The sequence below is a fragment of the Bubalus bubalis genome, chromosome 3, assembly GCF_019923935.1.
Source record: "Bubalus bubalis isolate 160015118507 breed Murrah chromosome 3, NDDB_SH_1, whole genome shotgun sequence".
In the NCBI taxonomy this organism is placed as follows: Eukaryota; Metazoa; Chordata; class Mammalia; order Artiodactyla; family Bovidae; genus Bubalus; species Bubalus bubalis.
The window spans coordinates 74119464-74146592 of NC_059159.1; the positions used below are offsets into that span (position 1 = coordinate 74119464).

At 41.5% G+C, this 27129-nt stretch overlaps 1 protein-coding gene and 1 non-coding gene across 2 annotated transcripts in view; one reads left to right on the forward strand and one right to left on the reverse strand.

Annotated features, from left to right (window-relative positions):
• The first annotated feature begins 1019 nt into the window (after positions 1-1019).
• The window catches only part of DDX58 (DExD/H-box helicase 58), a 45014-nt gene continuing 18904 nt past the window's right edge, over positions 1020-27129 (forward strand). The window contains exons 1-13 of the mRNA XM_006060270.3: positions 1020-1262; positions 7495-7629; positions 10572-10753; positions 11717-11864; positions 12904-13026; positions 14505-14606; positions 15007-15160; positions 15907-16165; positions 18298-18460; positions 20771-20890; positions 24245-24402; positions 25364-25499; positions 26575-26723. Of these exons, the coding sequence (XP_006060332.2) occupies positions 1157-1262; positions 7495-7629; positions 10572-10753; positions 11717-11864; positions 12904-13026; positions 14505-14606; positions 15007-15160; positions 15907-16165; positions 18298-18460; positions 20771-20890; positions 24245-24402; positions 25364-25499; positions 26575-26723 (1935 nt within the window). The 5' untranslated portion in view covers positions 1020-1156. The remainder of the gene's footprint in view (positions 1263-7494; positions 7630-10571; positions 10754-11716; positions 11865-12903; positions 13027-14504; positions 14607-15006; positions 15161-15906; positions 16166-18297; positions 18461-20770; positions 20891-24244; positions 24403-25363; positions 25500-26574; positions 26724-27129) is intronic.
• TRNAG-UCC lies at positions 16703-16774 on the reverse strand. Its single transcript has one exon. It is a non-coding gene; the product is annotated as a tRNA-Gly (tRNA).

Genomic DNA, 27129 nt, shown 5'->3' on the forward strand with positions numbered 1-27129 from the left:
GCTCCCCACAAGGGATCACACCAAGGCCCTCTGCACTGGGAGCAAGAGTTTTAGCCAATGGACCACCAGGTAAATCCCAATACAGTCTTTACAAAGAGACATAAAGCAGTATCAACAGATAGATAAGTGGAACAGAATAAAGTTAGAATTAGTGCACAGTCAGTTGATTTTTTTGACAAAGGTGCCAAGCCTATTCAAAGGGAAAAGTTTTTGAGGAAATAGTTTGTGTGAATCAAGTACAAGTATGGAAAAAGTGAAAGCTTGACCTCTACCTCCTCCCACAACGAAATTAATTTGAGACGCCCATAACCTAAAGGTAAAAGCTGAAAACACAAAGACCCTAAAAGAAAACACAGATTATCTTTAGTAGGCAAAGATTCACCAAAGAGGACACAAAAGGCAGTAAACAACGACAAAACTGGTAAATTAGGTTTCACCAAAATACATTGATGCTCAAAAGACACCTTAAAGAGAATGATGTAAGTCACGGACTGGGAGAGGATATTTGGACTACATATATTTGACAACAGCGCAGTATTTCATACCAGGCAAAAGCCCAAACCAAACCAAACAAGCGAACAACAAAGTGACCAGCGTGTGTATTTCCTGGGCTTGCAGCACCTGCAGCTCTCTCAGCTCCAGGTGGGAAGGCCCCACGGGATGGCCACTTTGGAAAACAGGTGACAGTGTCCTGTGAAGTTAAGACACTAGACCACAGGACCCAGACAACCTGGGCAAAGTGGTTACACCCGCATACATTTCCCCAAACTCAGAGAAGTATAAATTAACATCTATGCATTTTACCGTATCTAAACTTTACGGCTCTAAAAGCCAAACAGAAAGTAAGATGAAGTGAACACCAAAGAGCAACTCGCAGGGGTCCCCTTGGGTCCCTCGGGATCCGCGAGCTGGCGAGGAAACGAAACCGAAACGGCGCAAGTTGATTACGGAGCCTGGGGGGCCCCCCGCCCCCAGTTTCAGTTTCTATTTTCCCTCCGCAGCCCGGCTTCCCCTGCAGCTCCGCCTCCGCGCTGGGCGCTCACCTCGGCAAATTTCTCGCGCCTCACGGCTGTATTTAGGCAGAGCGGAGCCGAGCTCTGCGGAGCCGAGCAGAGCGCAGGAGAAGCAGGGGGTCGCGGGGAGCGGAGCCGCAGGCATGACGGCAGAGCAGCGGCGGAATTTGCACGCCTTCTGCGGCTATGTCAGGAAGATCCTGGACCCTACCTACATCCTGAGCTACATGACCCCCTGGTTTAGGGACGGTGAGTGGTTGCCGCCTGCCCCTTGGTGCAAGAAAACAGTTCAGGATTTCTTTCTTATTCCACCCCTCAACCCCCATCCCGGTCTTGCAATCAATACAGTTAACGCCGGGTTTGTGGCGAGATCTTTGCAATATTTTAGACTGGGGATTGTCAAGAGTTTGAGAAGCCCTTGGAAGCCCACATGGGGAAACTGAGTCCTAGCGAAGTGAAATGACTTGCTTAGAGCTGCACATTTGTTTAGACTTAAAGCTGGGGAAACATGTCGCTGTCCGTTTCATTTATTTCTACTAATACTTGTGTCCGTCTACTGTGTTGGTCTTTGCGCTGACATCAGAGATTCAGAATAAGATACATGCCCTTCCTTAAAATACTTTGAAGTCCAAGGGGTTGGTGGAGACAGGTGAGGACCGAAGTACACAAATGATAAGAAAGTGCTGTACTCCGGAGGAAGTTGAGACTCACTCTGCCAGATCTGGATCTTATCAGCAAATGACTGGAAACTTTTATAAATTTTATTTTTATTTTATATTGGTATAGTTGATTTACAGTGTTGCATTGGTTTCATGTACAGCAAAATGATTCAGTTATACCTATACCATTCTTTTTCAGATTCTTTTCTCATATAGGTTATCACAGAATATTGAGCAGAGTTCTAGGTGCTATACAGTAGGTGTCCATAGATTACCTGTTTTGTATATAGTAGTGTGTGTATGTTAATCCAAGACTCTTAATTTATCTCTCTCCCCCACCTTTCCCCTTTGGTAACCATAAGTTTGTTTTCACCGTCTGTGAGTCTATTTCTGTTTTGTAAGTAAGTGCATTTGTATCATTTTTAAGATTCCACATATAAGGGATATGATATGATATCTGTCTTTCTCTGAGTTCACTTGGTATGATAATCTCTAGGTGCATCCATGTTGCTGCAAATGGCATCGTGTCATTCTTTTGTATGGCTGAGTAATTCTCCATTGTATGTATGTACCATATCTTTTTTATGCATTCCTCTGTCACTGGACATCTAGGTTGCTGCCATGTCTTGGCTACTGTAAGTGGTGCTGCAGTACATACTGGGGTGCATGTATCTTTTCAAATTATGAGAGGAGCAAGACTCACTGGAAGGAATGGCTTTAGGCTTCAATTCAGGTGTTTCCCCACAGCGTATGAGTCCCATGATGATGGATAATGGCCATTTTACAGATCTGTATTGAGGTACTTTGTGCCAGAGGTGAGCAGAGCCTTGGGGAGAAGAGAAGGGAGGGGGTGCCTGGAAAGAGTTGAGATGAAAGAAGGAGTGTGCTCCAAACGCCTACATAACTTTCCTGATGTGAGGTAGTTTTTTGAAACTGTATTAAAGCAGACAGGTAACTTGCATGCTAATTGCTGTGTACAGCCAAAGCACAGCTTTGTGCTGTGGAGTGAGGAGTGAAAGAATGCCACCAACACGAAGGACTCCCACTTTGTAGCTATGCTCAGACAAAAGTAACAAAATAACATCCTAATGACTGTAGAGTAGTTGGGGCCCTTGAAGAATGTAAGCCATGTAAGCAAGACATCTGTCTCTTCTAGAAATCCTCCAAAGAGTGAAACACTAACAATGATGTGAATCCCATTCTTTCATGTACTGTGTATTGATTTAATAACCAGCAACTTAGCAGTTAAGGTGTGTGTCAGGCATTAGGCAAGCACTGGCTAGCATTAACACACATTACTACACATATTAGTTAATAGGAAGCATCCTTTTAGGAAATGAAGGATCGATAGGAATGGTTCTGCCCTGAGATTAGAGTGCATGTGTGAAGTCAGGTAACTGAACATAATAAAGTGTGATGAGTACGTTGATGGAAAACCATAGTGTGCTTATGGGAGTGCATGGGTGGGAGTGTTTTTTAATATATATTAACTTTAATTTATAGTTATAATACAGCACAATAAAAATACCAAAAGTTTCTGTGGAGTATGTATCTCCCTGAATAAACCTTAAAAAAAAAAAAAAAGACAATAAACTCCTCATAAAATAAAAAAAAGCCAAAAGGTAAGTTCAAAAAGTGAGCTTGAGGGCTTCTCTGGTAGCTCAGTGGTAAAGAATTGCCTGCCAGTGCAGGAGAAGTGGACTCAGTCCCTGATCCGGGAAGATCCCACGTGCTGCGGAGCAACTAAGCCCGTGCGCCGCGACTGTTGAGCCCGCGCTTTAGGGCCCCAGAGCCACGACTGCGGAGCCACCTGCCGTGACTGCTGAGGCCTGCATGCCCAGAGTGTGCCCCACAACCAAAGAAGCCACTGCAATAAGCCTCCACACAACTAGAGAGTGGCCTCAGCTCTCTGCAACTAGAGAGCCGCCCACGTGGCAATGAGGACCAGTACAGCCAGAAATAATTTTTTAAAAGCAAGCTTAAAAATACTGTGTATAATATTATCTTATTTCAATATTTATCAATACCGTAGAGGTCTTATTTCAAGTCCAGCCCCATAGGCAGCTGTTCTCATATAGTTGGTTGACATCTTTCTTGTTCATTTCTTTGTATTTTATCACATAAACTCTTTGCTTTCCCAGCCCACTTTTTCTGTTTCTGTTACACTGATTAAATTCTCTATCCCTCCCCTGCCTTGTTTTCTCAGCTCTTTTGGTTAAATCCTAACCCCAGGCTTCAGAATGTGACCTTAAGACCCAGCAATCTTGTGCCTAGCAGTATATGTACTTAAGAGAAATGAATATATATGGCCACACAAAAACTTGTACATGAATGCTTATAACATTACTGTTCATGAACGACAAAATGTATAAACCTAAATGCCCATTAACTGATGAATAGATAGATAAAACTGGTATATCCATACAATGGAATATTATTCAGCAAGGAAAAGGATTAAATATGATACATGATTACAACATGGATGAACTTGAAAACATTATGCTAAGTGAAAGAACCCAGCCATGAGGACCACCTACTCTATGATCCCCTTCATATGAAATATCCAAAATAGGCAAATCCATAGTTTACCATGGGGGAAATGGGGAATGACTGCTAACGGGTATAAGATTTCTTTCTACAGTAATAAAAAGGCAGTAAAATTATATAGTGGTAATGGATTTACAGCTCTAAAAGCTGTAAATTTTATACTTTAAAAGGGTTTGTTTTATTGTTGCAGAGACCTTGGCAGAAAAGGGAGGCGTTCCTTCCTGTCTTCTTACATTCATTCAGCATACCTTTGTTAAGTGTACATTGAGTACTAGGTCTTCTAAACTCTGAGAATACAGAGGTTAACCTGCCAGACAATTGGAATTACTCCTGAGAATTTACATCCCACTGGCAATAGGACTTTCCTGGTGGCTCAGATGGTAGAGCGTCTGCTTACAATGCAGGAGATCTGGGTTCAATCCCTGGGTAGGGAAGATCCTCTGGAGAAGGCAATGGCAACCCACTCCAGTACTCTTGCCTGGAAAATCCCTTGGATGGAGGAGCGTGGTAGGCTACAGTCCATGGGGTCACAAAGAGTTGGACACGACTGAGCAACTGATTTCACTTTGCTTCGACAGTGGGGAAAATTATCAAATGTCAGGTCATACGAAGGTAACTGTTTGGTTATCAGCCCAGACATGGAGTTACTGTGCAAAATCAGTAAGACCACCAGCTGGTTGGTGGATAGTTGTCTGTTACCTGGCCTCACTGTGTTTTCTTTAGCTCCTGCTTTTTCTTTTCTACCATATTTCCTACGGGCATGAAATAAATAGCCTGTCAGATATTTCTCCAGCAAACACAGACTTTTTCAGGATCAGCAGAGAACTGCAATCTGGAATCTGCAATCATGGCAGCCCCATGCAGGTCCCTGCAGGGCAAAGGAAGAACACTTTTATAGAGGAGAAAAGGAGTCTGGGAGGGGCTGGAGTAAACAGTCATTGGCTTTTCCTTGGCTCAGTCCTTGCCAGGAAAGAAGTCTGACTTCTTCCTCTTGGGCTCTGCTATGGGCACAGGGCATGAGAGCGCCCCCTTCTGGTCTCCTGACTCTATTGTGATTTCTGTTTACTAATTTTTTTTTACATGTCTGAGCAAAAGCCTCGGAGAAGGCAATGGCACCCCACTCCAGTACTCTTGCCTGGAAAATCCCATGGACGGAGGAGCCTGGTGGGCTGCAGTCCATGGGGTCGCTAAGAGTCGGACACGACTGAGCGACTTCACTTTCACTTTTCACTTTCATGCATTGGAGAAGGAAATGGCAACCCACTCCAGTGTTCTTGCCTGAAGAACCCCAGGGACGGGGGAGCCTGGTGGGCTGCCGTCTATGAGGTCGCACAGAGTTGGACACGACTGAAGCGACTTAACAGCAGCAGCAGCAAAAGTCTGGAAATAGGACCATGAAAGGACCTCTGTTTATTCTAACTCTGGTTGCTGTTCAGTTCAGTTCAGTCACTCAGTCGTGTGTGACAGTTTGCAACCCCATGGACTGCAGCATGTCAGGCCACCCTGTCCAACACCAACTCCCGGAGCTTACTCAAACTCATGTCCATCGAGTTGGTGATGCCATCCAACCATCCCATTCTCTGTCGTCCCCTTCTCCTCCTGCCTTCAATCTTTCCCAGCATCAGGGTCTTTTCAAATGAGTCAGTTTTTCGAATCAGGTGGCCAAAGTATTGGAGTTTCAGCTTCAGCATCAGTCCTTACAATGAATATTCAGTACTGATTTCCTTTAGGATTGACTGGTTGGATCTCCTTGCAGTCCAAGGGACTCTCAAGAGTCTTCTCCAACACCACAGTTCAAAGCATGAATTCTTTGGTGCTCAGCCTTCTTTATAGTCCAACTCATACATTCATACATGACTACTGGAAAAACCATAGCTTTGTCTAGACGGACCTTTGTTGGCAAAGTAATGTCTCTGCTTTTTAATATGCTGTCTAGGTTGGTCATAACTTTTCTTCCATGAAGCAAGTGTCTTTTAATTTCACAGCTGCAATCACCATCTGCAGTGATTTTGGAGCCCCCCAAAATAAAGTCTGTCACTGTTTATCCATCTATTTCCCATGAAATGATGGGACCAGATGCCATGATCTTCATTTTCTGAATGGTGAGCTTTAAGCCAACTTTTTCACTCTCCACTTTCACTTTCACCAAGAGGCTTTTTAGTTCCTCTTCACCTTCTGCCATAAGGGTGGTGTCATCTGCATATCTGAAGTTATTGATATTTCTCCCGGCAATCTTGATTCCAGCTTGTGCTTCATCCAGCCCAGCATTTCTCATGATGTTCTCTGCATATAAGTTAAATAAGCAGTGTGACAATACGCAGCCTTCACATACTCCTTTTCCTATTTGGAACCAGTCTGTTGTTCCACGTCCAGTTCTAACTGTTGCTTCCTGACCTGCATACAGACGTCTCAAGAGGCAGATCAGGTGGTCTGGTATTCCCATCTCTTTCAGAATTTTCCACAGTTTGTTGTGATCCACATAGTCAAAGGCCTTGGCATAATCCATAAAGCAGAAGTAAATGTTTTTCTGGAACTCCCTTGCTTTTTCAATGTTCCAACGGATGTTGGCAATTTGATCTCTTGTTCCTTTGTCTTTTCTAAATCCAGCTTGAACATCTGGAAGTTCACGGTTCACATACTGTTGAAGCCTGGCTTGGAGAATTTTGAGCATTACTTTACTAGTGTGTATGAGTGCAATTTTGCGGTAGTTTGAGCATTCTTTGGCATTGCCTTTCTTAGGGATTGGAATGAAAACTGACCTTTTCCAGTCCTGTGACCACTGCTGGGTTTTCCAAATTTCTGGTTGCTGTGTCCACTGTAATTGTCACTGATGACAGGAGTGGTCCTGTCCTCACACCCTTTTAGTCCTGCGATTAATTCAGACTTTTGAACAAGAAACTTTCAAATGTTAGAAGAAGCCATGGTTTTTCTACCTAACCTGGTGCTACCATGAGTTCTCACTTGTTAAGGGGAGACTCTTGCAGACATCTTTAAGAGACTCCTTTTCTTAAGGGCTGCCCTCCAACGTGTGTCCAGACTTCCACAACAGACTAGGAGAAGTTTCCAGAGAGGCTGGGGGTAGGGTTGGGGGGTAGTGAAGAATGGGTATGATTGACCAAGACGGAGAACTTGCTGCCTTCCTGCAGGTCCTTCCATTGCTGTGAATCCCCAGCCCTGTTTGAGAAGATCTGACAACCCTTCCAATGATTAGTGGTTTTACTTCCAGTGATTAGCAGTTCTGCAGTTTGATGAGTCCCTCTTGCCTCTGTTTGTAGATGTGGTGCAGCATATTCAGGCCGAGAAAAACAACAAGGGGCCCATGGAGGCTGCCTCACTTTTCCTCCAGGTCCTATTGGAGCTCCAGGAGGAAGGCTGGTTCCGCGGCTTTTTGGATGCCCTTCAACAAGCAGGTTAGTTCATTCTTTTTACTCACAAATCAGAGTTATTACTTGATTGTTTAAGGATTCTGTAAAGGTGAAATTCTATTAATTTATAAGTATCCACATTTAGTTTATGTCTCTTAATCTGAGGCAATGTAAAGAATATTTTCAGGCAGATGCTATAACTGCATACTTGAAATTTCCAAAGGAATCTACAGAAAGGTTATTACAACTAATGGAACAGTTTAGCATGTTTATTGGATAGAAGATCAGTATACAAAAATTAGTTGTATTTCCACCCACTGGGAAAAATGGCAAATGTAATCCAAAATAAAATACCATTTCTAATAGTAAAAAAAGTTATATTTAGCAATAAATCTAGCCAAAGGTGTGTGGAGTCTGAATAGAGAAAATGACAAAAGGTTTTTGAAAAAATATAAAGAAATTCTAGGGAATTCCTTGGTGGTCGAATGGTTAGAACTCTGTTCTTTCACTGTCATGGCCTGGATTCAATCCCTGGTTGGGGAACTGAGATCCTGCAAGCTGTGTGGCAAAACCAAAAAAAAAAAAGTCCTAGCTAAGTGGAGACATATACCTATGCACGTGGAGAGGAAGACCATAGAAGTGTCAGTTCTCCCTACACTGAGCTATACATTCAATACAATTCTAAATAAAAATCCTGCATGCTTCTTTATGAACTTGACAAGCAGATTCTAAACTGTATGTTGAAGAATTATGACCCAAGAATAGTCAGTATACTTCTAAGGAAGAATTCAGTAGGTTGGGGGTTCCTTTTTAAGATATCAAGATCTATTAAAAGTCACAGGCATTGATACAGTGTGATGCTGGTCCTGGTATTGAACAACTGACCGATGAGATACAATGGAGAGCCTTTAGTCAGACTCGTATATTTATGGAACTCTGATGTACTGGAGATCAGTGGGAAAAGAAGATTATTCAGAAAGGAGGGACTTTTTGATACATTGCAGTGGGCATTTAAAATGGGATAATGTTAAAAACCAGGCAAACCCTAACTTTCATATCCATGTGGATACAAATAAACTTGTCTTCCTTACCTCATTCCATGTACATACATACACTTGCACACACACAATAAGTCAAAAGAATTCAAGACTTAATTCATAATAGCAAAAGCTCAACTATTTTAGACCAGTATATAGAAGGGCATTTTTCTGACCTTAGGGTATGACAGGATTTATGAGATAAGACATTAAAACATTAACCTAGATTGATAAATTTGAGGATATTAAAAGTATATGTTTATCAAAAAACACTATACAGAAAGTGAAAAAACAAGTGACACACTGGGGGAGGATATTTTCAAACTACATTATCACCAAAGAATTAGTATCCATGATATATTTAAAAGGCTTAAAATCAATTAAAAAAAAAAGAAAATATTTACAAGGCAAAAGATGTGAACTGAGTCTTCAAAGAATAAGAAGCATAAAAGGTTAATACACATGAGGAAAGACTCTCAGCCCAATTAGCAATCAGGAAGTTGTACATTAGGAACATAATAGCAAAATCTAGGAAGTCCAAGAGTGGGAAGGCTCAAAGAGGATTTTTAATAATGGGAAATCTGAAGGATGACAATAGGGAGTGTAAATGCTACAACTGTTTTGAAAAACAATCGGCATAAGCTCGTATAGTTACAACTCTCCTTCTATCTAGCAGTTTCAGTATTAAGTATATGCCCAGAGAAATTCTTAACACATATATTCCAGAATGTACATACAAAGAATGTTCATACTGTAATCAGTTGGTAATGCCAAAAACAAGCAAGCAAAGAAACAAAACTAGAAGCAACACCAGTATCCTTCAGAAATAGAATGGATAAATGCATTTTGTGATGTTCACACAAGAGTCGATTATCCTGCAGTGGAGATGTGTGAACATAGCTACAGATGACAGCATAGGCGAAACTTAGAAATGCAATATTAAACTTTCTAAAAAGTCAGAGAAAATTGCATTTAGTGAAGAATAAAATTAAAACATTTCAAACAAGCTTAAATTAAACATGTATTCTTTAGAGAATTGAGCATATGCCACACAACTATTCCAAGAAATCAAGAGTGATAAATCAAATACAGGATAGTGCTATCTTTGCAGGAAGATAGAAGAGCAAGAGAGAGGAGACACACACCCACAAAGGTACTGGAATATTCCAGGTATTAAGTCATATGTGCTAATATGGTCTTTATAGCCCAGTGAAAAGAGTGTGGGCCTGATAGTCAGACAAGCCTGGTGGTTCTCTGAAGAGAAACTTAGAGCCAAGCATTCCTGGATAATTCTAGTTGGAAATAATTTTTTCACTCAAATTTCCCATTGTACTTACTATTCTTTCCTTGGAATAATGTAGGCAGTAAGGCCCTGAGGGGCAGGAATTAACATTTATATTTCTTTTTGCCCTTTTTACTACTTTGCACTGAGAAGATACTTAGCATGATGGTTTGACTCAATTGAAAGGCAGATCAGAGATTGTGGGTGAAGTCCATGGGGTACCTTGGAAGGAAGAGGTCTTACTAAGACCAAATATAAGACCTCAAATTTATTCTCAGTGAAAGTGTTAGTCACTCAGTCGTGTCCAACTCTTTGTGACCCATGGACTGTAGCCCGTCAGGCTCCTCTGTCCATGGGATTTTCCAGGCAAGAATACTGGAGTGGGTAGCCATTCCCTTCTCCAGGGGATCTTTCTGACCCAGGGATTGAACCCAAGTCTCTTACATCGCCTTCATTGGCAGACAGGTTCTTGCCACTAGTTCCACCTTAAATGTGGGGTGCCTAAAATGAATATTGAATTTTCTTTTTGAAAGATCATAAATAATGGAAGTGATTTACAGTTGTTTTCAATTCTCTCACAATACATTCAAATGTGATTTCTAAATCTTAATCTCAACATATTTTTTTAGTTGGTGTCCTAAGAGCCCCATTTTCCCCCTACTCTTCAGGTTATTCTGGACTTTATGAAGCCATTGAAAGTTGGGATTTCCAAAAAATTGAAAAATTGGAGGAGTATAGATTACTTTTAAAGCGTTTACAACCAGAATTTAAAACCACAATCAATCCAGAAGATATCCTTCCTGAAATATCTGGATGTTTAATTAATCAAGAATGTGAAGAAATTATTCAGGTATTTTAATTAATATTAAATATTGAATTTGGGGGAAGAATTTGACCATGAGGAATGTCTTCTGTTTTCTATGTTATTTTAGAACTGAACAAGATCATTAAAGTCTACTAAAGTCCTCAAATCTAAGGCATAATTACCTAGAAGGATACTTTTATTTGTCATCTGAGTAATCAATTTGTGTCACAGATTTTTTTCAGGTTTGCCCTATTTTCAGCTAAAATTACTTTACTACTTTTGTGAATAATGTTTTATACAAATTTAAATAAAATCAAACAGTTTAGCAAATAAAAAGAAAAAAGGTTATGGACTCCAGTGGTTAAGTATTCAGTCTCTGGACACAAATCAATTTTGTTAATCCAAGCTCATCCACTTACTAGTGGTGTGATCTTGGGCACATTTAGTTTCTCTAAGTCTCTGTTTCCTGTATGAAATGGGAATACTAATGGTACCTTATTAGTAAGGTATTTTTATAGGCTTTGAATGAGATAATATATGTAAAGTGCTTATAAATCTCTGGCACATAATAGTAATTGCTCAATGAATTTTAATTATCATGATTAATAATAAGAACCATGTAAGTCTCACTATCCAGAAAAAACTATTTGTTAATATTTTGTTATATCCTTCCGAATATGCCTATGCCAGTATACCCATATTTTGAATAGGTGTGAAGTAGTTTGTTATCCTGATATAGCTGATGTTAATATAATAACATCTCAGAGGAGGTAAGAACACATGGCTTGACCTGGTGATATCATGTGTAAGAGGACAAGGATAAAGGGAAGTGTATCTTAAAAGATCAAGTTGCACTGGGGCAAGAACGGTCATGAAAGAGACCTAGTGAACCAGAATATACAGTGATTTTAAATTTGATAGTATTTGAATTGACGTTTCTTCAGTAAAAACTCATAAAATGAAAACTTTTGAAACACTTGATCAGTCCACTACAATTGTCTTCCTTAGATAAGTTCCAACAAGGGGCTGATGGCAGGTGCAGAGAAAATGGTTGAATGCCTTCTCAGATCAGACAAGGAGAACTGGCCCAAAACTTTGAAACTTGCATTGGAGAAAGAAGAGAGCAAGTTCAGCGAACTGTGGATGGTAGAGAAAGGTAGGATACTTGGAAGGGTGTGAGGGTCTGAAAATAGGCCCTTCTTCATAGTTCTGCTTAGAGCTTCTTGCGTTCCTACCTGCTTTTCACACTGTCAGAAGCATTTTCCCTTCAAATACTCTTGTCTATATCTCTAGTGAGAGGCCAGCGTGAAGTTGAGTTCTGGGAGGTAGGTGGTTTTTTTGTCTACAGAATTAGTTGGGTTGTATATATCCCCTGAAAATGGATCAGGACAAACCCTTTCATCCAGAATTAGCCTATCTGCCCAGAGTATTTGGGGGAAAGGCAGAGTCTGAGCTCACTCTCCAGGTTTAGATGATGAGAGAAATAGCTTGAAAATTCTAGAGTTAAAGGTTCAAACTCCACAACTCACTGCCTTTTCAGAATAGAATCATCTTAGACACTATCTGGTGGTTCTCTTGTCTAGAATCCATCTGGAACCAAACTAGAACAAGATTGAAAGGAAGAATCTGTTTTGATTAAGTGGCTGAGCTATCCCTTGGCTTCCTGAAGCTAATAACATCTTCTCAGAGCATTATTTTAAGAGCTCAGTTTGATAAACCATCTGAGTGTCTGGTCTTAGCCTTTCAGAGTCTTCTTTAAGATCATAAATTGTTTCAGAAATTATCTGTCTAAATACACATCTGGTGTCTTGGGTTGGGTCAGGAATGGAAGACAAGAGTGTTTTTGCTAATAGGTGTGCTAATTTGGTGTGATTGTGGATCACCTAGGGATCTCGTTAAAATGAAGCTTCTGATTCAGTTGGGGCTCAAGAGTTTGCATTTCCAACAAGCTCCTAAAGAAGTTGCTGGTCCGTGTTCCACACTTTGAATAATAAAGTCCTAAATGACACTGGAGTTCAAACTTCAAATCAAGATTTCAAATTCAAAAAGATTTCATTTAGTTGTTTTAAAAGGTAGAGGGAATGGTTATGAGAAATCATAATGGAAGTTTAAAATTTTATGACCTCTTTGTAGGGCTTTCACCATTAAGATCATAATCAGATAAAGATTATGAGATGTGTTTTGTTTTCATAAAGGTGCAGAAAATGTTCAAATGAAAGATCTTGAGGATGATGAAATGAAAACTTTGGACGTACACATTGTCTACAAAGAAGAACCAGAAAACCAGAATCTTAGCCAGAATTCCTGTTCTTCTTCAGGTACTCAGCATTGTTCGTTCTTCTCTGTAATGATGCTCTTGAGGTATTTCGAGTAGGGTCGTGTCTTGCAGTGCCAAAAGTCATAGCCTAATGGAAAGGTTTTTAAGGAAAAATCAGAATGAAAAGAGAATATATGTTAAAACAGATATTTTCCCTACAACCAGAAATACCATTCTCTCCCTTCCATGGCACTTGCCAGCTTCTTCCTTTTCTTTTTCCTTCTTTTTTTTTTTTTTTTGGTCTTCTTTTATCACTAAGGATGTGCATGTCTACATTGAAAATGCAAATAGAGTCCTCCCAGAAGCTCAGTGCCTGTGACATCTGAAATGAGCCCTGCTTTCTAAAGAAATGCTTCTGCTCTTTGTGAGTCACTTGTTCAGTTTCCTCTCAAGATCCCAGGGCTGCATGTATGTTGATAAGTGTGTGCACTGTACAAATGTGTGGGCCTGAGAGCTTGAGCTGGGGCTGAGAGCCAGCCTGCGTTGTTTGCCAACGCAGTGCAGTGAGGGGCTATATCCTCCAAAAGGGAGTCCTTTCTCTAATTCACACAAAGGCACTATGAGTTAACTGCATCCCTATAAGGCCTACTTTATGTTTCTAGAAGCATATTTTCACGAGGAGACCAGAAAGCAGCATAATAAATTAAGCCAAGAGTTATTTATAAAAGGGCATCAGAGAAAAAAATAGGATCAATAAAGAAGTGTTGGAAGAAGGATGTGATTTGGGGTTAAGAACATAAGGTGAGAATTGATGGACTGCTTCTGCAATAAAATGATACATATTTTTGTCACTCCAGAATAAAATCAGTGAGTGTCAATTGTTTTAAGTTTTCTGACAGGTAAAGGTCCTTAGCGAACTCACTTAACCATTTAGAAATTTCCATTTACTTTAAAATAGGTAGGTTCGACTCAACAGATGATTTCCAAGGTCTTTCTAGCTCTTAACATTCTGTACACTTATCTGTTAGTGAGATACCTCTGATTATTTTTTTAAAACTTTTGATTCTGTTAAGAGAGAATACCATGTGAGAGCTTGCAGAATTATAAAGCACCGTTGCTTGTCAGTAAGAGATTATTTTGGAGTTTGGTATTCAGTTTGGTGTTTTTCAAAGACCTTAGAGGGATTTGTTGTTTTGTCTCATGCAGCATTTCCTTCAACCGGTGGCAATCTGTTTTGCCCTGGATTAGGTTTAATTTCTCCTGATTAGGCTTCCATGATTGTTTCAGAAAGAAATCTTTGTGGTTTTTTTTTTTTTTTTTCCTTTTTTCCTTCCTGCCATTGGTACTTTGTTATTGAGGGAGAATTCTGTATTTCAAATCAGTTTAGAAGCTGGAATGTTTAATTAGAGACAAGAATTCTAAACTTTCTTAAATGAGGTCTTTCTTGCTAGAGTCAAATTTCTTGTCCTTTGGAGGAAGTGTTGACTTGATTCCTCAGAGTGGTCACTGTTTGCTAACTTAGTTTCTGTTGTATTACAGAAGTGCCTCCTACTTATAGCCCATTGAAACCAAGAAATTACCAACTAGAGCTCGCTTTACCTGCTCAGAAGGGAAAGAATACAATAATATGTGCTCCTACTGGTAAGCGGATGCAATTACTGAAATAGTTTATTTCTCTGTTTGCTTCCTTTTTTCCACTTTATTGAACACTGGGACCAAGTAGCAAGTTTCAATTGTTTCATTGTTCCATTGATCTTTTGAAAAAACCATTATTCATATGGTTTCGTAGTGTTTTCAGGGACACGAGCAAGGAGAGAGAATGCTTTCTTTTAGCTTCCTGCAGTCCCTTGCTGTGTGCAAGTGCCTAGGAAGTAGCTTGGTTTTTGAGTCAGAGTGTGAGTTCTACAGTTGTTAACCCACCCTCATCATCCGTTTACTTTTAGCTCTGTGGTTTTAGAGGAGCCCTCAGTAATGACCTTTCTCCAGAAGCATTTTAGTATACTATTAGTTACGTGTTGTCTTTCTCTTTATATGTTAAAAGGTTGTGGAAAAACCTTTGTTTCCCTACTTATATGCGAACATCATCTTAAGAGATTTCCACAAGGACGAAAGGGGAAAGTTGTCCTTTTTGCTGTTCAAGTCCCACTGTACGAACAGCAGAAATCTGTGTTCTCAGAATATTTTGAAAGATTTGGGTAGGTATAAGTCGGTCCAGCTTTTTTTTCTCTAGGTCATGTAACCAATGTGTTTTGTGCTTTGTTTTGCTTTTAGAAAACCATGATTCAAAAAACTTATGGTAGATTAAGCTTTTTTATTATTTAGATATAACTCCTTCATGAATACACCTGAAATCCTAAACTCCTTTGATTAGCTCTTGTAGAGTGAGTAAATGACTTAAGGTAAATTTTATATTTAAATGGAACATTTAACTTGTTTAATGATTTTTTAATTTATTTAATATTACTCTTTTCTATGTTCTTTCATGGTGGCTTGAAAGAATTATGGTTGGCCCTCTGTATCCTCAGGTGCCACATAGAATATATTCTATCAATACTAGCAATTCTCCCTAGATTATGTTTATGATCACTTACTATATGTCAGAGACAGTAAAGAATCCACTGACAATGCAGGAGATCCCAGTTTGATCCCTTGGTCGAGAAGATCCCCTGGAGAAGGGAATGGCTACCCACTCCAGTGTTCTTGCCTGGAGAATCCCATGGACAGAGGAGCCTGGCGGGCTACAGTCCATGGGTAGCAGAGTCTGACACGACTAACACTTTCACTTTTTTCACTTTACTATGTGTCAGGCTTTGCTCCAAGCACTTACCTTTTCTCCAAATCCATTCCTTTTGGACTTAGGGAGAATTTAATTGACGTTCTGATCTTTGTGGTTCCTTATTCACATCATGGTTGCTAATGGGAAATTTCTGTCATCTTCCAGGTACAAAGTTTCAGGCATTTCTGGAGCGACAGCTGACAGTATCTCTGTGGAACAGATTGTTGAGAACAATGACATCATCATTTTAACACCACAGATTCTTGTGAACAGCCTTAAAGATGGGACTATTCCATCACTCTCCATCTTTACTTTGATGATATTTGATGAATGTCACAACACCAATAAACACCATCCATATAATATGATCATGTTTCATTATCTAGATCAGAAACTGGGAGGATCTTCAGACTCACTGCCCCAGGTATGTCCAAAGTCAGATGGATTTCTTCCTAAATCGTATTTACTTACCCTTGTGGCCATATTGAGGATGTCCTTCTTAGATCCTTGCATACTGTACAACTCATTAGGTTAGTTTTGATTGATTCATTCATTTATTCACTTAACAAATATGTATTAGGTACCTCCATGTGTCATGCCCTGTGCTAGGCACTGGGGCACAAATATAAAAAGATAGTCCTTGCCTTCAAGCAGCTTGAGTTTTGTGGGGAGCCACATATGTGAGAATTATGTCATAATTTATGGTAATACGTGATGGAGTTGTACAGCAAAGAAATGAAAGTGATCTTAAATGTGCTATGAAAGTAAAGTGAGACCTAATAGAAGTTAGGATAGGTAAAAACTAACAAGAGTTTATAAGGAAAATAGCTGGATGGTTTGCAGTAAAGGCCACTGTGTGTCTAGAGGCACAGGGGCATGAGAGTGCACAGGGGCTTGAGAAGCTTAAAGGTTTGTTTGTTTTTTTTTTTTGGCTGTGCTGTATGGCTTATGGGGACCTTAGTTCCCCAACCAGGGATTGAACCTGGGCCACAGCAGTGGATGTGCTGAGTCCTAACCACTGGACTGCCAGGGAATCGCCAAGAATCATGAAGTTCTTAATATTGCCTGAGTGCAGAGTATGAAGCTGTGGATAGCCACCAGTGGGGCAGGATGGGAGAGAGGGAATGATTGGCAGAACAAGATGCCAGGAGAGACGAGCGGGTATGGGCTGCGTAGGTGCATTAGTACCGGAGAGCGGACGAGGCATTGTTTTTGGTGTCATCAGAGGGGAAGGGCTGAGAGGAGTCAAGACAAAGAATAGTTTATAGGTGGGGGCAGGAAGGGTATGGAATCCCTGGCATTTTCTCTTGAATGAAGGAGAGAGAGATGGTTCACTGAGAATAATCAAGATGAGAATGGAGGTGGGAGCTCAGGGTGCATGGAGAAAATTTGAAATGGGAGACACAACCGAGAGGAACACAGATGAATGGCCTGGTATTATTGAGGCCAAATGAGGTTGGAAACCATGCCTCTGGTTTACCAGTCTCACCTCTGTGTTCTCTAGGCTTAACAATTAACCATTTAGGAAGCACAGGTTAGAAGAAATCCAGTATGGTGCCCAAAATTCAGACAGAATTTAGTAGAAATCACATTTCTTACAGTTTTTTCTTCTAGAATAAAATTGATAGTTAACTAGATTCCTTGTTTATTTGAATGATTCAGTCATTCAGTCATTCAATATTTGAGTGACTTTTAGAGGAAGAAATAAATATTTATTAGAAGACCATTAAACTAAATTCTTTACAAATGTCATCTTATTGAAGTCACCCAGCTACCATTGTTTTTTAAATTGAAGTTATCACTTTTTTAAAATTGAAGCTACCATTTAAAAAAAATTGAAGCATATTTGATTTACAGTATTAATTTCTGTTGTATTAATTTTTGCTGTACAGCAAAGCAATTCAATTGCTTTCATATTCTTTTCCATTATGGTTTATCACAGGATATGGAATATAGTTCCCTGTGTATACAGTAGGACATTGCTGTTTATCCATCCTATATATAATAGTTTGCATCTGCTAATCCCAAACTCCCAGTCCATCCCTCCCCCACCACTCTCTCCCTTGGCAATCACAAACAAGTCTGTTCTCTGTCACACAACTTCCAGTTTAAATGGCTAAAGTCACCCAACTTTACAGAGAGATAAAGATTTTTGTCCAAGACACCCAGCCAGTGTGACATGGCTGAGATTGAAATGGAAGCATGTCTGATTTTAGTCCTTGCCCTTTTCAGCGTATTGTTCTATGCGTCACGGGGAAACAAGGATAAAGATGAGAGCAGTCCTGCCTGGAAAGGGTTTCTTCTCTGGGCTTCTGTGCTGATTCGTGTTCAGCTGCAGAGCAGTGATTCCCGCATTTACTCAGTGCTTCACCTAATGGGGACCTTTCCATTTTTGATGTCATAGAGAATGTCAGAAAAAAAAAAAAATTCTTGTTCTTTATCTGAAGTTAGTTTAAAAAATAAAAACCCTACTTTATCAGGAAAAAGTTACATGAGGGATTGTGGAAACATCTCGCTATGTCCCAGACATCTGATGATTTGGAATGCTCCTCACAGGTCATTGGGCTGACTGCCTCAGTTGGTGTTGGAGATGCCAAAAACACAGCCGAAGCCACAGAATATATCTGCAAGCTGTGTGCTTCTCTCGACACATCAGTGGTAGCAACAGTCAGAGACAACTTGGAGGAGCTGGAGGAGGTTGTTTACAAGCCCCAGAAGTGTAAGTGGGACCCAGTCACAAGCCCTTTGGGACTTTGTTACCCTCTGCTATTCTTAGTTCAGGGTCATGTAGATGAACACTGAATTCTTACCCTTTCTCTGTTTAGAGGAAAATATTTATCTGCAAACTTGGAAAATAATCATATTTCCTGCTTCTCTCCCCAGTGAAGCTCAGGAGTGGCCTGTAGAAAGCAGTCATTCTTACTCTTCATTTCCATAAACCTTAACAAAGGTACCGGCAGTGAGAGAGGTGCTGAGAACACCTTAGCACCCACGTGGCTTGGTCCTTCCTGCCTTCTGTGCCTGAGGACGATACTGAGTTCCTATCCATTATTTGAATTTGTATCTGGAATTTTGGTTGAAGTGAAAGTATCTGAACTCATCCTGTCCTTCCTCAAAAGATCAGAATATGATTTGATTACTAAGATTGACTAACAAAGATTGATATTTCTTGAATATCAATGCTATACTAACCCAGCAAGAGAGAGAGGGTACAGAAGACAAGTACGACTTCACCCCTTGCTCTCTAAATAGCACACAACCAAATGACTACAAGGCAGAACAAACACACCAAAGACGGTCAGGGCGCTGGCTGTAAGGAATTTAGACAAGGCACTCAACCTACAACTTTTGATGTCGTATACAAATTTCTTTGGGCTTCCTCAATGGCTCAGCAGTTAAAAAAAAAAAAAATCTGCCTGCCAATGCAGGAGACACAGAAGATGCAAGTTCGATCCCCGGGTCAGGAAGATCCCCTGGAGAAGGAAATGGCAACCCACTCCAGTATTCTTGCCTGAAAAATCCCATGAGCAGAGGAGCCTGGTGGGCTACAGTCCAAAAGAGTTGCAAAGAGTTGGGTAGGCACAACTTTCTTTCTCATCTGGTCTCTCCCACACGTTGAGCTTCATCTCAGCTTCATCTCCCACAAACCCAACCAAGTTGCATTTCTCTGGGCTCCTGGGATGGAGGAGTCATGTGTGTTCTCCCTCTAAGCTTTGTCCATCCCAGCCTTTGCACATGACTGTGCTCACTCCTCCTCGCCTCTTCCCCTGTTTATCCCCTGACATTGCCGCCCCAGGAAGAATGAGAGAAGCCTCCCTGTGCTCCATGGCACTTTGCACATACTGTCACAGCTCTCTGTCTGGTCATCTGGCTTGTGTATCTTTCTCTGCTAAGAAGATAGCCTTCTCTGGAGCGCAGAGCATGTTCTTTTCAGCTATCACCAGAACCCAGCATGTTCTGTGGATACTGCAAAAATGAGTATTTGGAGCATTGTGAACAACCCTGGGGGTTAGGTGGGAAGGGAGAAGATCAAAGAACAGAGACAGGGCTTAAAATACGGTATTTGCAGAAACAAGATGGGTATCAGCCTAGTCAGAGCAGGAGCTCTGTGTTGAGTTAACAGGAAAGCCGGAGTAAGAAGTTGAATTAGGGAAAGGAAATGGCAACCCACTCCAGGATCCTTGCCTGGCATATCCCATGAACAGAGGAGCCTGGAGGGCTACAGTCCATGGGGTCATGAATGAGTTGGACATGACTTTGTGATGAAAAAGCAGCTGCGGGGCATTTTTGAGGGAAGAAAACAGTCCCAGGAAAGTTGAGGCGCTCGCCAAAGGCCCCAGAGCTTTTGATGCAGAGTCTAAAGTGTGGCTGAGGACTCCCAGCTCCCAGGCCTCTTGATTCTGACCTCTTTCACCAGATACACACGTGGAAAACTAGAATCTAAAATGTGCCTGAGGGCTTCTCTGGTGGCTCAGTGGTAAAGAGTCCACCTGCCAATGCAGGAGACACGGGTCCAATCCCTGGTCCGGGAAGATCCCACATGCCATGAAGCAGCTAAGCCCATGTGCCACAACTACTAAGCCCGAGTTCTAGAGCCTGGGAGCCGCAACTACTGAGCCCACTGCTGAAGTCCACATGCCCTCGCGCCTGTGCCCCTCAACAAAAGCAGTCACCACAATCGGAAGCCCACGAACTCCAACTAGAGGGTAGCCTTTGCTCGCCACAACTAGAGAGAAGCCCATGCAGCAATGAAGACCCAGCACAGCCAAAAATAAATAAATAAAATTATTTAAAAAAAAGTTGAATTAGACTTGGACCATGGAAAATGTTAGAATGAGTGCATTAAACACTAGGGAGTGGCTGAAGGTGTCTTGAGTATTTGTCTCATCTTTCAGATGACCTGCCTGTGAGCTTGGGGCCTAGGGTTTTACAGAGGAAGAGACAAAGGCAGAGAAAGGTTTGGAGATACCTGCTTTGAACTATGATGTGTTCTTCCTGAGAAATACTAACTTTCCTTTGATGGCTCTAGTTTTCAGGAAAGTGGAATCACGGACTACAGACAGATTTAAACACATCATATCTCAGCTGATGGCAGAGACAGAGGCTCTAGCAAAGAGTATCTTTGAAGAACTTGGGACTGTAACTCTTGGTGAGAATAACCTCGTTTTGTCTTCTCTCCATCTGGGAACGGCCATTTGTTGTTCACTGGGGTCTTTTTGCACTTTTCTTAGTCCAAACAATGTCAAGACCATACCCAGAGTTTGACTTTCTTGTTTGTTATTCAGGAGGCTTATAAGTCCTCCTTTATTTTCTCTTGCTTTTTTTTTTTTTCCTTTTTAAATCCAAAGTAAATCCACCTAGACACACACAGCTGAAAAATACCATATTTAATTCAATTCATTGCTTTTTTGACCTTCCAAATTTAGCTTTTCATTGTATGAATGAAACCACCATTGCCCTGAAGTCTTGGATTCAAACCTACAGGTGACCTTTGATTCTTTATTCTTTTGAGGCTCTCTTGAAGTTGCCAAGTTCTCTTCTCCTTTTTTAAATCAAGTAATTAATTCATCGGGTATTGTGCCAGGTACTATGCTAGGTAAAGGAAGCACCAAGATTAAAGACAGTCTTGCCTTCAAGGAACTCACCATCAAACAATGAGAATCAGATGCGAATAGTTGCCCTGTGGCAAGGCAGGGTTACACACTGCTATCATGGGCGCACAGGGGAGCTTAGGCCAGGACTGGGCTGTAGGGAGGACTTCCTGGGGGAGGTAATATGTGCGACAGATCTTGAAGTCAGCCAGGTTAAGAAGGAGAGGTGATCAAGTGTGGTCAAAGAGACAGCAGTTGCAGAGGGAAGAGAGAGGACAGTGAATTTTAGAATCTGCAGGATTTCATGCTAATTCTAACAGGTGACTAGTAGAAAGGAGAGTGGGGCTGGGGGAGAGGCCGGGGGCAGACAGTGAAGGTATCCTGTAGGCCATGCTGAGTTTGAATTTTATCCTAGCAGTGGGACTTCCCCGGTGGTCCAGTGGCTCAAAATGCCGGGGGCCTGGCTTCCATCTGCAGTCAGGGAACTCGATTCCCACGTGCCACAACTCAGAGCCAGCGCTGCCAAATAAATAAATAAATATCCTGAAAGCAAATGGGAAGCAATGCGCGATTTTGAACTGCTAAGTTCTGTGATGAGAAATGACGAGAGCCAAACTGAGGCAGTGGAGATGGGCTAGTGAAGGGAGCTGGCTCGTGCAAACAGAAGCCTTCGGATTTAAGAGCTCACTGGGTTTGGGTGGGAGTGAGCGAGTGAGCGAGCGCGGGGCTTCTCTCTTGGCACCTGTGTGTGCACCGGCAGGTGTTACTCGTTCTAGAGCAAGGAGCAGCCTGGGCAGGCACGAGTGTAGAGTTTCGGAGATGTTGAATTCTCGTCCCCAGGGTAACTTCTGTGTCTCAACTTCTCTCACGCTTAATCTCTCTTCTTTCTTTCACAGCTTGATTTCTAACAACTTAGTCTAACAGCTGCTTTGCCCGCCTCTACCCTCTTTCCCGTCGAACCCCCCATTACCCAGCTCGTCTTCCTGGGATTACCTGTTTTATCTTGCCAGTGTCCTGCTGGCAATCCTCGTTCTCCCAGGCAGAGCTCTCACGGCCGGCCGGCCGCTCACCCGGCCATGCGCGCCCTGCTCGCACAATCTGGTTCTGCTTCTCTTGCCAGCTTTCTGCTCCTTGCCTATTAGCAGTTCTCTTGAACGAATTCATTCTCTTGTTCATTCAGTGCTGGGCTAAGTGCTCGGTGGTGGGAACACAGCGTGGACCCTCAGACACAAGCCCTGCCCTCACGGCATTTTCGGTTTGGCTACCGGCAGTGCCAAAGGTGGGTGAGTGATAGTAGCGAGGCAACATGGGGCGGGGGAGTGGTGGGAGTAAGGGGAGTGAGGGGTATTTCAGGCAGAGGAGACAGGCGCAGAGAGAGTCTGGGGACTTTCACTGATCCTGAGAACTGTAGGAAGGAAAGTTGCTAGAGAGGAGAGTCGGAAGCCAGACCACAGAGCCCCCTGAGGGCCAGACTAGGAGTTTGACTGGAGAAACCCACTAAACACTGTATTTTTTAAAGCATTTATTATTGTTATTTTTAACATTTATTTATTTGGCTGTGCTGGGTCTTCGTTGAGGCGTGTGGGATCTAGTTCCCTGATCAAGGATCAAACCCAGGCCCCCTTCGTTGGGAGTGCAGAGCCTTAGCTACTGGACCACCAAGGAAGTCCCTCAAGACTTAAAAAAAAAATACATGTATTTATTTATTTGGCTGCACCGAGTCTTAGTTGTATCACGAAGTTTGTTACATCATTTGGGACTCTGGTTCTCTAACCAGGGGTCAAACCTGCACCCTCTGCTTTGAAACGTGAAGTCTTAAGCCCTGGACTGCCAGGGAAGTCCCTCCCTAAAGGCTTTTAATCAGTGGATTAGCATTGTCTCTCATCTGCAATTTTGGAAATTCCCTCCGGTTATTGAATGGAGACTGGACTGGAGGGAAGGAGGAAGGAGGTAAGGAGACCAGGTAGGAGGAGATCATGGTATTATCCAGAAGCGTTAGGATGTGGTCAGGGTTTGGAGGTGGAGAAGGGTGGGGAGACATGGTTTTCTACCTTCTTATTCTTCTTGTCTCTTATACCCTCCGCCATCTCTTCATCTGTTCAGACACTGTCAGCTGCTCACTGCCAGATGGCCTAGCTCATTTTTCCACCTACCTAAGTTCAGTAAATACATGTTGATTGCTCTAGTTTATTGATAGCCCCCTTGTTTGTAGATGGGGCCACTGCTACTTGTCTGGGTAACCGCCTTTGTTCCTCTGATTAAAGATGAATGGGTGAGGGGACTTCCCTGGTGGTCCAGTGGTTAAGAATCTCCCTTCCAATGCAGGGGACCAAGATTCAAACCCTGGTCAGGGAGCTAAAATCCCACATGCCGTGGGGCAGCTAACCCCGTGCACCCCAGCTAGAGAAGCCCACATGCAACCGCTAGAAAAGCCCCTGTGTGCTGCAGCAAAGACCCAGCGCAGGCAAAAAAAAAAAGGTGGGGGGCAGTTAGGTTTTATTCCATGGCCTTTGTTTGGCCTCTGGGCTGTTTGGTTGTCAGCTCAGAGAATCAGTAGAGCTTGGGTATGGGACACATCTGGGTTTGAAATCCTTGCTCCCTCTGTATACTAGCTGTGTGACTTGGTGTGATGATTTCACTTCTCCGAGCTTCCATTTCCTCATCTATAAAGTGTATCTACGTCATGGCGTTGTGAAATGAAATTATAAATACAAGACATGTTGATTCTTGGTACGTAGTCGGTATTCAGTAAGAATTGTGTTTGTACGTAGACACTGCTGAAAACTGTCTCAAGAGAAATACTCTGTGTGTACAAAGAGTAAGGAATCAAAATTAGAAGGCGAGACATGCTTAGGGCCTTAAATGACTAGCCAGATGAAACAATGGAAAACTGTTTTTGTTTTTTTTTCCAGAAAACTTATCTCAAATTCAAAATAGGCATTTTGGGACACAGAAATATGAACAGTGGATTATCGCAGTTCAGAAAGCGTGCATGGTGTTTCAGATGCCAGACAAAGAGGAAGAAAGCAGGATTTGTAAAGCCCTGTTTTTGTACACGTCACATTTGCGGGTATGTGGCTTCTTTGGAAAAGGATATTTCCATCATAACACCTACTGGGAGCTGTGCTGTGGCAGCTGAGAGAGCATCATTTAGGAACTTTCCCGGTGGTTCTTATGAAGCAAATGCCAAAAGCTATCCTGTTCAACATCTGTCTTTGCTCTCTGAAACCTAGCCCTAGAGGCCGGGGGACAGAAATAAAGGCCGTGGGTCTGTGCTGTACCTCAGTATCCCCATATTTGACCTTGGGGGTGGGGAATATTACTGTAGATACATGACCAGGGACAGCCATCTTTAAGTCTTTAAAGTTCAGTAGGTGGGTCGTGTTGCCATAGCCTGAAGCATGTTTTCCTACCTTTGGTCAAACCACATGCTAAGAAGTCCAGAGTCTGTAGTCGTTGCTGGTTAACCAAGAGCTTAAGCAACAGTTACCACCATCACCTCTGCTTATCGTGCCATTGAAAACATTTAAAATACATTCAATCCATATGAATTTGTAGAATTTTAATGGACTTAACTGAATATCTGGTGTAAGGGGTCAGCGCCATCATTCTGAACAGGTGCCATTCAGTGATGGTTTTGGATGTACAAAGAGGTTAAGTTGAATGTCTAAATGATGAAGCAGGTTGATGTGGAAGTTGCTTTACTTTCATTTTTGTGATTTAATCTTTGACATTTGTTTTTCATGTAATTTTCTTTCTCTTCCAAGGATTCTAGGATCCAAAGTGATCTGAATTAATGACTAATTCTAGCTAATTGAGGTGTTTTCTTGTTTTTTTTCTTCTTTTTACAGTATGGTTCTAAGGTTTTATTACAGTACTGTTAGAGATGATTCATCTTTAAAAACTAAGTTGGAATAGACTTGAGATGTTTATTATTAAAGTTAATTCTGTGTTAAGTACAGTGAAATGAACTTAAGTACAGCAGTTGTATTAGACATTAGAAACATACTGAAACTTTCCATTTTCAACAGAAATACAATGATGCCCTCATTATCAATGAGGATGCACGGATGAAAGATGCTCTGAATTACTTGAAAAACTTCTTCAAAAATGTCCGGGCAGCAGGATTTGATGCAATTGAGCAAGATCTCACTCAGAGATTTGAAGGTGGGTGGTGTTTCCAGGGGGAGGAAGCCAGTGGAGCCTGGAGACTCCAGGGGCAGCGTACACATATGGTGTCACACGTAACAACACCTGGTGATGCTCAGGGACTTGTCCTAGGCTTAAGAAGATAGGATATGTGGCAGGACTGTGAAACTTCAGGGAAATCTGCACTTAGGAAAAGAATCTGCTGCTTACACTATTTGCTGTTTCGAAGAAGGAAAAAATAGTAGGATTTGCAAAAGATACGTCCCATAGAAATAGTCAATTGATAGGAACATTTTTTGGTTTAACTTTTAGTAATTTTATAAAGATTTAAAAAATATAAAAAAAGTTTTAATGATATTAAGACTGTGATTTGAGCTAACTCTGCAAGATAGAGAAGGACAGGGAAGCCTGGCATGCTGCAGTTCACGGGGAGCAAAGAGTTGGACACGACTTGGCGACCAAACAAGATTGTAATTATGTACTTCTATATAAAGAAGAAAACCGATATGGCTCTTGATGCCACTGTGTCCATATTAAGAAAAATATAGGAAAATATTAAGTGAAAAGTAAGTCTTTCTTCTTCCTCTCTCAAATGCCTTTTCCCAAATAATAATTTTTTTGGTCTATACCAAAGTATTAACTATACATATGCTAAATACTGAACAACTAGCTCTCTGGGGGAGGGAAATTTATGCATTTGTTAGTGTATTCAGTGTATGCATTGCATTGGTGGTTATTTATCATAAAATTCTGGTCAGAGATTGAGAGATGAAATGTTTGAACTATAGCTAAAGGTTGCAGTGTGTTCTAAATTATTAGAATTTATAAACCTTTTGTGGGCTCCCAGGTGGCACTAGTGGTAAAGAACCTGCCTGCCAATGCAGGAGATGCAAGACAGGTAGGTTTGACCTCTGGGTCAGGTAGATCCTCTGGAGGAGGGCACGGCAACCCACTCCAGTATTCTTGCCTGGAGAATATCATGGACAGAGGAGGCTGGCAGGCTATCGTCCATAGTATAGCAAAGAGTTGGATATGACTGAAGCGACTTAGCACACGCACATAAACCTTTTGTAAAATATTCCCCTTTTTGCAGAAAAGCTGTTGGAACTAGAAGGTATTTCTATGGATCCCAGCAATGAGAACGCTAAACTCAAAGATCTCTGCTTCATCTTGCAAGAGGAATACCACTTAAACCCAGAGACCAGAACCATCCTCTTTGTGAAAACCCGAGCACTGGTGGATGTAAGCTTCTTCCTCTGTGTGGATACAAGTTGGCCCAGTACCATTTTAATTAAAAGAGTGTCCGTTCTTCACTTCTTTGCAATTAAGCATCCCTATATAGGGTCTGTGTGGGTCTGTTTCTGGGCTCTTTATTCTATTCTGATTTTCTGTTTGTTTATCCTTACATTAGTACCTCACTGTCTCAGTCACTCTGGTTTATAATGCCTTGATACCCTCACAGCAAACATTTTACAAATTTTTATTCTTTCCATCAATTAAAAAATTTTTAGCTGTGTCTGTGGGCACCTAGTGGTACCTCACTAAGGTTTTAATTTGTATTTCACTAATGACTAATATGATTTATCATTTTTTTCATATGCTCATTAGCCATTCATGTATCTCCTTTGATGAAGTATCTGTTTACATC